This window comes from Chlamydomonas reinhardtii, chromosome 5 (assembly GCF_000002595.2).
Source record: "Chlamydomonas reinhardtii strain CC-503 cw92 mt+ chromosome 5, whole genome shotgun sequence".
Lineage (NCBI taxonomy): Eukaryota > Viridiplantae > Chlorophyta > Chlorophyceae > Chlamydomonadales > Chlamydomonadaceae > Chlamydomonas > Chlamydomonas reinhardtii.
The window spans coordinates 445,191-454,819 of NC_057008.1; the positions used below are offsets into that span (position 1 = coordinate 445,191).

The following is a 9,629-nucleotide window of genomic DNA, read 5'->3' on the forward strand; positions in this document are numbered from 1 at the left end:
ACTTGCAGACTTGTCGCCGACACACTGATACGGCTTCAGCAGGAGGCACATCTGCAGCCTGCGTCATCGGCTCAGCATGCGCCCTCAGGGCGCTGGCACCCCGGCAGTCCCCTTGTCCATTGGCAAGAAATTGCCCCCAAGGTAGGCCCTCAGGCGAGAAAGAATGGGCGCAGGACTTGCATACCGTATTCGTCGCCGACACTATTGCTTCAGCAGGAGGCACATCTGTAGTTTGTTCACTCAGGGGCGCTGGGCCGCTGGCTCCCGCGGCGTCGCCTTGCAGTCCCCGGTTCACCTGTCAATCCCGACACTGCTGCTTCATTACAGTACACAGTACGGTCGCGGCACGTGGGCTGCCGCTGTGCGGCAGTCATGCACAATACTCGCAGCACTCAGGTTTTTCCCGGATTACACCTGCAAATTGTTTGCCGTCTGCTCGGGCTATGGGCGTCAGCTGCACCCTACGGGACCTTGCCAACCTGCCTAAACCTTGTCCCATCGCACACCAAACCTGGCAGGCTGAGCCGCTGCGGCGCGTGTCCGCGTGTCGTCACTATCGGGCTTAGAGCCGAAGCGGTACGTAGGCCCGCCGCAACAACGCACGCCTTGCTGGGTGCGGGCCCTGCAATGTCTCGCCGTACGCCCCCAGCCTCACAAGCAGCTGCCAGCACTTGCAACGCCTGGTCCGCCCTTGCTGCACCCTTCTTCAAAGTTCACATTCGCTGGCTTCATCTCTGACCACCGTCCAATGAAATAATAATCTTAAACATTTAGCGCCCACTTGGCCTGGCCCCCACATGCGCGTACCCTTGCCCACACTCTCAGCAATCACCACAGAACCGCCGCACTCATGCCTACAAGTGGGCGGTGTTGTTGATACAGCGCACAGTCGCAGGCGTCTGGGCCGGGTCCGCCGCAAACTCACACACCGACAGCCCACCCGGCGACACACGCAGCAGCGGGCCCGCGCCCGCCGGCGGCGCCGCCAGCCCCAGAGCCGCCCACACCGCCGCCGCGTGTGACTGCTCGTCCAGCAGAACGAGCACGTTGCCGTACTGTACGGCCGAGCCGGTGGTTGCGCCGCCGGTTTTAACCGCCGCCAGCTCGACGGCGCGCCGCCAGACCTCCGGGCCGGCTGCCGGCATGTGCTCCACGGGTGCGGCGGCGGCGGCGGCGGCGGTTGGCTGTTGCTGCTGTGTCGCGAGCAGCGATGTGACGAGGTAGGAGTTGACGTCGGGCGTGGCCATTAGCACGTGCGTGACCTGTGGCAGTACGGCATGCAGAGCGAACGTACACACCGTAGAACCGCCGCAGATCAGACAAAAACCCCACGGCGCAGGCAGGGGCAGTTGTGCAATATAAGGTGCGAAGCTTATCACCGACACTCTTTCATCCGGGTAAACCAAACACAGCGAAAACTGCGAGGAGCCATCGTCACAGCCTAAAAGCCCCACCTGCAGATTGCTCAACACAGCCGCCAACGCTTGCAGCGCCGCCGCCTGCTGCTCGCCGCCCCCCGCCGGCGGCGACAGCAGCACAACGTGCCCCACCACCTTGTCCGGGTTCTTGAAGGGGTTGTCGGGTGACTGTTGGGGTGCGTGTGGATTGCGGAATGTGGGTTGTAAAAGGCGGGCTGTTGTGTCGTTTGAGATGGGTTATGATTTGCGGGTTGTGCGGTTTGTTATGAGGATGTTTGGGTGTGAGGGTGTGCATGACAGCAGAACCGGCGGCGGCCGACACGTGTAGCGCGAATGGCTGCTGACGTGCAAGAAGGCACAAGCAGGGACGGCGTGGGGGAACGGTCCGAAGAGGCACATCTCCATATCGACGAGACACCGCCCTCCCTCTGGTCACACGTAAGGCATTAGCCGTGGGTCGCAGCAGACTTGCAAGTTCAACACCGTACACGTGGTGGCCAGTGGACGTGACATGACATGACATGCCACGGCGCCGCACGACACGGCACGGCACAGCACGACACGGCACAACACAACACGCGCACCTGGTTGAGGCAGCTGAGGGTCACGTGAGGCGCCGACCCCGTCGCCGTGGCGGGTGTGAAGTCCAGCACACTGAGTGCGGCGTTGTTCTGGGGCAGGCGCCTGGTGGGGGTGATGGGTGCGGTGGAGAGGGCGGTTGACAGGCGGGGGGGACGGGGGGAACGGGGAGTTCCATGCATGTTAAATAAGACGAGAAGGCGTAAGGGGACGACAAAGGTGACCGAGTGCCAGCCATTGGTGCCGACTGCTGCAGTGCTCCCCGACTCGCCAGATGAAAACCCCCTCCCCCTCCCTTTCCCCGGACGCTACAGGTTCACCCCAGGCTGCAGCCAGCAGCAACACACAGCCACACACCTGAACACAGCCCTGACTGTTTCCTTTCCTCGCCGTCTCGATTGAGCAAACACACATGCACACACACATACATACACGCACATGCGCGCACACCCACACACACACATGCGCACACACGCACACACTCACACGCGCACACGCCCACACGCACACACAAGCACGCACCTGAAGTACTGCGGTGGCAGGCCCAGCGCCGTCGCCACCAGCCCCTGGTTGATGGCGTTGTGCGCCACCACCAGCAGCTGACGCGCCGGAGCGCCGCCCGCAGCGCCGCCACCGCCATTGCTGCTGCTGCTACTGCTACCGCTGCTGCTACTGCCGGCTTCGGAGGCTGTAGCAGGCTGGGGCTGCAGCAGGCTTTGCCAGGCCAGAGAGCCGCGGTACCACAGCTCCCTGCGGGCACGGAGGACGAGCGTTGGGGGATCAGCGGTTCGTTTATGTGGAAAACGGAGTGATGAAATTACAAGTTTGGGGGTGGTATGGACGCACTGGACTGCCAGCCATTGCGAGCCGGCAAGCCCGCTCGTGAGCGGGTTCGGGGCGCATGTTACCTGTGCATCTCCAGCAGCGCCTGCGCCCACAGCCCAGCCACCCCTGCCACCCTCCCTGCCTCCTGCATCCCTAGCATTTGTGTCTGTACGGTCCTAACACGGCAGACACCGCCTTTGGGTTCTGGGTAGGAAAATAGAAAGGGTATGTTATTGGATGAACTACCATGGACTCCGCCTTTCCGGGACGCCCGGCCCCCTGCCTCCACCCGCCTCCACCTGCCTCCCACGCACCTGACCGGCGCCCTGCCGTCCATCTCGAATGTGTGAGGCGCGCGCTGCCACCGCATGTATGCCTCGCCGTACAGCGCCTTCCCCTCGGCCTTGAGCAGGCCCTGACAGGAAGCGGGGGGAGCAGGAAACAGGAGGCGGGTGGCAGGAAGCGGGTGACGGGAAGGGGGGCAGCAGGTGGTGGTGGGTAGCCGTTCATGGGGAATAGACTGAGTAAATCACAAGTATCAAGCGTGGGTCAGTAGGGCGCGGGGGCGCGGGTACAGACGCTGAGGTACCGGTGGCACGTCCCAGAGCCCCTCATCGAGCGAACGCCGAAACTGTATGGAACCCCCCCCTTCAAACACACACACGCACACACACACACACACACACACACGTTTAACACACACACACACACACACACACACACACACACACACACACACACACACACACACAAAAAAAAACGGGCGCACCCGCGACCCCCCCCCCCTTAGGTGTCCACCCAGCGGCCTGTGCGGCCTGTGGGACCCAAGCCCCGCTGGGTCCCCACCTCCCACACCCCATACCCCACCTCCCACACCCCACTCCTACGGCCCCCACCTCCCAGGCCCCACCTCCCAGGCCCCCCGCCTCCCAATCCTACGGCCCCCACCTCCCTCTCCTCGGAGCCCCACCTCCCACCTCCCACTCCTCAGCCCCCCACCTCCCACTCCTTAGCCCCCCACCTCCCACTCCTCAGCCCCCCACCTCCCACTCTTCAGGCCCTCACCTCCCACCTCTCTCTCCTCAGGCCCCCACCTCCCACTCCTCAGGCCCCGACCTCCCATCTCTCACTCGTCAGGCCCCCACTTCTCCGGCCCCCACCTGGAACTGGTACAGGTCCACCTCGCGCAAGCAGGGCAGCGTGACCCGCGGCGGCGGCGGCGAAGGCGGCGCGGTGGCCGGTGGCGACTGCCGCGCGCTTTCCCCCTGGTGGCGGCCCTGAGGGCGCAACAGGGAACGGGGGACAGGGAGCTGTTTCGACCGTTCCCAGGATAACAAACCAGAGACACGGATGACTCGACAACGCGTGAGTGCGGGGGTGTCCCATGACCGACCAAGCCGAACAGGCCCCCATCTGTACCGAATCGTCATCATCTAACATCCGTCCCCACCATTGCATGCAACTGACGCGCCTGCCTGTGCTCCGCTAGTTTTAGCTTGGTTTGGTTTGGTTTGGGCTGGAACATACAACCCCCCGCAAGCCCCGCCAGCTGCCAGCCGCACACCGCCGGCCCCAACCGACCTGAAGCACCACGTCTGCGGTCTGGCGAGCGCGGGCCAGTGGGCTTTGGAATACCGCGGAGAAGGGCACTGCCGAAAGCTACAGGGGCAGGGGAGGGCAGGAGAGGGGAGGGAGGAGGGGGCAGGTCATTTGGGGTGCGGGAGGAGCCAAAGGGGGAAGGGAGGGAAAGGTTTGGGTGTTAGCAGGGGGGCGAGAGGAAGGGTAGGGGAACGGGGGCAGGGTCACCCCACAGGCAAACAGGTGCTGGCACCAACGGCAAAACATTGGGTCCTGATCCAGGTCTGCAGTGGCAGCAGCACTGCTACGGACGCTGCGGGTAGAGCGACCTTCTCCTGGACCCCGCCAACCCGACCTTTCAAAACCCACACAAAAGCTCCGCCGCACGCACCTGCAAAGCCGTCTCTCGCCACTACCCCTCCCCCCTCACCCCCCCCCACACACACGCACCATGTCGCGTGTCTTGCCTGCCTGCTTCACACCCTTCTCTGTGAGGACCGAGAGGTCGGTGCTGCCCTGGATGCGGCCCTCGGCGTTCCAAGTGGACTGGCCATGCCGAACAATAATCACGCGCATCGGCTCGGATATGGCCGGTAGCGACAGCGGCGGTGCATCCACTCGATCATTGAGGGGTGTAAACTCATCAAAGCCGTTCCAAAGCGACAGCGAGGCAGTCGACGTGGGCTGTGTCGCATGCAAGCGCATCGGCGCGACCTGCTTCCCGTGGCCAGCATGGCGTTGTAGACTTGTTGGGTGCTGTAATACGTTTGGTCTCGGCCTGACGCCGGCTCTAAGCGAAGCAGACTTCCCCAACATCCTCAGGCGACAACGCTTGCTTCTTACTACGCTACGTGATAGTATAATATTTAAAAACAGCTAGTTGCTTAAAGGATGTAATCTTATGATAAAGTTGTGAATTGCACGTCGCCGGGAGGGAGAGGAGGCGTATCGGGCAGGAGGAGCCGGTTGGGCACGGATCATAGGAGGATCCCTAAGCCACAGCGTACCTTCATACTGTGTAAATTTTCCCCTTGTCCAGTCCTATTGCTGTCGTCGGGGCTACCTGGGTTCCTGCTGGTCGACGCGTGCCGGGAGATTGAAAGTTTGACTCCCGTCGACATCCCGGCAGGGTGATGCCGGCAGGGTGATGCCTTGCGGCTTCACGCTCTGAAAGCCTGCACGCATGTTGGATGCTACCGTTCACTCCACGATGACTAGATTTGAATAGCCAATACACGGCACGGCCTCGTCACCCCAAAAGTTTGCATGCCGGATGGCGCGGCGGGCCCACAAACTAAGCCAGGCGCAAATCCGGATTACTGATTCCAGTCTCATACACTTTGCCATGCTTAAGGATGTGCTCAAGGGCAGTTCACGCTAGGTAGTAAAAGCACAGTTGTTTGGTAACCCTGCGGCTGGGTGTGTTTTGCGTAGCTGTGACAAGCCATAGGACTATCGTCTGTGAAGGCTTTACTATAGAAAAGCACACATAAACTTAGAGCAGGCGAAGCGGTTCGCGCGTTCCGAGCAGTCCATGGCACACTCGCAGCACTCCGACGACGACGATCAATCGTCGGCGAGTGGTGCCGTGAGCCAGGAGGCATCCACGTCTGGACATCGGGCGCGTTTTGCAAGGTGCGAGCCTGCGAGCACCTAGTCGCGCCTGCCGTGGTCGCGGCGATAGGGTGCCGAGCAACAGAACGAGACACGGTCAAGCTAAATAGTTGAAGCGCCTATTTGAATTTTCATTGATAGTCTCGGCGTGAGTTAGAGGACACTCCCGGACGAAGTTCGCGACCGCGGCAGTTCACACCGTTCGCGGGGCTTCAAGTACCGTAAGGCGTATTTCACATATGTAGGGTTCACCTCTGTAGCTGCAACTGTTCTTGAGGCCTGGTCATGCAGACGCCGCGCCTTGCAGCTGTCCAAAGGCCGAAAGTGTCAACTTGCAGACGAGGATGTGTGCCGTGACGCCGACGGGGCTCGCAGCACAAAACCACAAGCCGCAATGCATGCAAGGTCGGCCAGCGCCAGTATTGTATGCAATGCACCACACAGACCATGTAGCGTCTCGACTGGCAGCTGGCTCCCCGAACGACACCGCCGGCACCGCAGCAAGCTTTCCGCGGCTTCCGGGCTCGCGCACAGCATGCATTGTGGACACTCAATCATCCCTGAGGGACAGCCACGTTCCTGTGAACCCGCTCGCACAGGAACCTGGGAGGGGGCCAAGACAACAATGATGAAGGCAAGGCGGCGGGGGCAACGGTGGTCGGTGGTCCCCTACCTCTGCACCACGCACGGGCGCTCTACACTTTGCACGGTGCCGCGCGGTGTGCAACGAACCCCAGCACATATGCACAATGACCTATTCCGCTGGCTAACACTTAACAGACCGGTTTTTGCTGCCTACATACATACCGTACATGCCTGTGCGCCGTCATACATGCAGAGCTCCTGGAGCAGCGCAAGACGCTGGAGGAGGCGGTGTTTTCTGCCATGTGAGTGTCCGGCCCTCACTTCAGATGTTGCCCGACACACGCCCTGCCTGGGCCCTGTCCGGGCTTGAGCACATACCCGCCGCCCCCCGCCCTTCACACACACATATACATGATATACCGTACACACCCATACCCACGCCCACACACCCAATCACTACGTACGCTGCTACTCGTGTTCACGTCCCGCTCCAATCCTGATTTTCTGCCGTTCTCTTCACGCACGCGCATCCTCGCTGCTACGCTCTCCCCTGCCCGCCACGTGCCGCACCCACATACACACAGGTACACGCTGTCCAAGGGCAAGGGCGCCGAGAGCTGGAAGCTGGCGGCGGTCAAGGTGGTCCTGGAGGGACTGGTGCCCTTCCTGGTGAGTGCCGGGGCGTGTGGCGTGTGGCATGGCACACCGTACCGTGGGGCCAGCGCGGCCGGCAGTCAACAGGCCGCGAGCCATGCTTACATACAGTATGTACTTCTGGTGGCGGCCTGTCCGCCCGCCCCGTCCCTCGCCCCCCCCTGCTGCGCAACCCCCCGACCCCCCTTGCCCACAAACACAAACACACACGCTGCTGTGGCCCGCACGCCTCCACCACGCACGTACGGCAGGTGGCGTTCAACCCGACCATGCGCTGGCCCATCCACACCAGCAACCCGGTGTGGCAGGTGGTGCGCTGGGCGCTGCCCTCGTCGCCCATTGCGCGCATCTGGGTGAGTGACACACTGCTGGCACGTTTGTGTGTTGTCATCTGTGTGTTGCGTGCGGTGCCCGACGTGCGAACGGGACACGTGTATGTGTGCCCGATGTGGTCTGGGCGCCAGAGGCAAACTTGCGCGATGTGGGTCAAGGCAAACAGCCCGCCGGCCGTGTCACACGGCCGCGCACGGCATGGCCTAATCCTCCCGGTGGGCGCTGCGCACCGCATGCGCACACACACCTGCACATGCACGCAACCGCATGCACATGCACGCAACTGCATGCACATGCGACCAACTCGACATGCACACACAGCTGCGCATGCAAACAACTTCACGAGCACATGCACCCAAGTGCGGCTGCACGTGCACCACTGCATCACTACTGCATGCTCACAGCTGCATTGCACCTGCATGGCGCACAGGGCTACCAGACGTACGTGACGCTCATGTACGTGCTGGCGGCGCTCATCTACACCGTGGCGGCGGCGGTGGCGGCGCTCACACTGGCCATGCGAAAGCAGGTGCGTACCGTATGAGGGGGCGGGTGGGCGGGTGGGCCGCCAGCAGGTGGGTGGGCAGGCGGGCGGGCGGGCGAGGGGCCGGGGCCATCTACCGGCGAGCGATGGGGCGGGCTGCTGACGGCGGGTGAAAGGCTGTGTGTCGTAGCACGCGCCACATGGCATCTATCTGTTCAGACGAATTGGACGGCAGCTGTAGCAGCTGACGGCAGCTGACGTACGGCAGGAGGTCGGGGAGGGCGGGGTGTGGGTTGCGCACGCACCTGAAGTGAGGGCGCCAAGTCGCCAGCCAATGGACCTGACTGGACGTGCAACTGATTGTGCCATACATGTGCCGCTCCTGCTCCCACAGGAGCACTCAAAGTGAGTCGGTCGGACACACGCGGCCATGCGGCCGCTGGTGGTGGGTGGGTGGGGTATACATACCGCACTACGGCCGGGGCAGGCTGTGAGTGTGAGGGCCCTATTGGGTGTGACGAAGATTGCAGCTCGCTGCTGCAGTTAACCTAATCGTATTGCTGCTGCTGCTGCGTCGTGCTACGCTCACATGAACTTACAGGTGGCTCAACAGGTCGGCGGCACTGCTGCAGCGCTTCACAGACGTCATGTTTGGCATGCTGGTAGGTGCGGCCGGGCGGGTGGAGGTGGAGGCGGCGGTGGTGGTGGACTGGGGGCGGCGGGGGCTGCGCGCCTGTGCGCGCGCCTGTGCCCAGCAGTGCTCACCGGTTGTGCGGCCGGCAGCGGCGGTTCGGGGCAGTGGCGGGGGGCACAAGGGCGCTTCCAACTCTGCACCAGCAGCTGTACGGCGCCTCGATCGCCTTGTCGCACCTCGACCCCCCCCCCACACCCACCCACCCAAGATGGTCTACCGTCTACCACTTACTTAATCAGTCATGAATGTAACCCCCCGTATGCCTGCCCTTCCTTGTCCCCTTCCGTCCCCTGTTTCCCTTCGCTTCCCTTCCCCGCCCACAAGCCACACCTCCAACTTGCACGTCCCCCCCCCCGCCCCGCCCCCCCAACTCATTCCGCAGTACGTGTCGCTGTTTGATTACATGCTGTTCCTGTTCAATTGCGACTACGGCACACCCGGCTCGCCGCACAACTACTGGACCAGCGTGTGTGAGTCTTCGCGGGTGGGGCGGGGGGGGGGGGGGGGGCGGGGGCCCAACGAGCCATGAATGAGTTGAATCGATTCTGGGGGCATCAGGTTGGTTCAAACATACCTCAAACACTGAAGCGATGCCAAAAACAAATTAAGCAATATACTACAGCACGACACAGGTGCAGCGTGCGTCAACGCAGGTCAACGTGATTTGGGCACGGATTCAAAGCGCCTGGTTCGGGCCAACAGTGCGCGCATAATAAAGGCGGAAGGCGTTTGCTCTCTCCATGCCGCCCGAAAAACTACGGGTCGCTATGAAGCTGCGGGGCGCTTATCCCTTGCCCTCCCTTGCTCCCGCCAACCTCGCAAGAACCACGCCTCCCTCGTTGCTGTTTTTGTCGCTCTCGCGCGC

General features: G+C 62.4%; 2 protein-coding genes across 3 annotated transcripts in view; one reads left to right on the top strand and one right to left on the bottom strand.

The window, feature by feature from the left end:
* Positions 1–286: 286 nt before the first annotated feature.
* CHLRE_05g232550v5 (uncharacterized protein) lies at positions 287–5,382 on the bottom strand. The gene is made up of 8 exons (XM_001702169.2): positions 4,851–5,382; positions 4,404–4,481; positions 3,983–4,099; positions 3,137–3,237; positions 2,520–2,747; positions 2,003–2,102; positions 1,455–1,586; positions 287–1,262 (listed from the first exon to the last, which is right to left on the bottom strand). Exons 1-8 carry the CDS (start codon positions 5,103–5,105, stop codon positions 855–857), a joined length of 1,419 nt encoding a protein of 472 aa, XP_001702221.2. The 5' UTR covers positions 5,106–5,382; the 3' UTR covers positions 287–854.
* A 350-nt stretch (positions 5,383–5,732) lies between these two features.
* Positions 5,733–9,629, top strand: part of CHLRE_05g232500v5 (uncharacterized protein) — a 16,682-nt gene continuing 12,785 nt past the window's right edge. For both annotated transcript variants that reach the window (XM_043062157.1, XM_043062158.1), the window contains exons 1-9: positions 5,733–6,035; positions 6,614–6,648; positions 6,853–6,901; positions 7,184–7,268; positions 7,505–7,606; positions 8,017–8,115; positions 8,465–8,475; positions 8,672–8,732; positions 9,147–9,234. In XM_043062157.1, the coding sequence (XP_042924556.1) occupies positions 5,935–6,035; positions 6,614–6,648; positions 6,853–6,901; positions 7,184–7,268; positions 7,505–7,606; positions 8,017–8,115; positions 8,465–8,475; positions 8,672–8,732; positions 9,147–9,234 (631 nt within the window). In that variant the 5' untranslated portion in view covers positions 5,733–5,934. The remainder of the gene's footprint in view (positions 6,036–6,613; positions 6,649–6,852; positions 6,902–7,183; positions 7,269–7,504; positions 7,607–8,016; positions 8,116–8,464; positions 8,476–8,671; positions 8,733–9,146; positions 9,235–9,629) is intronic.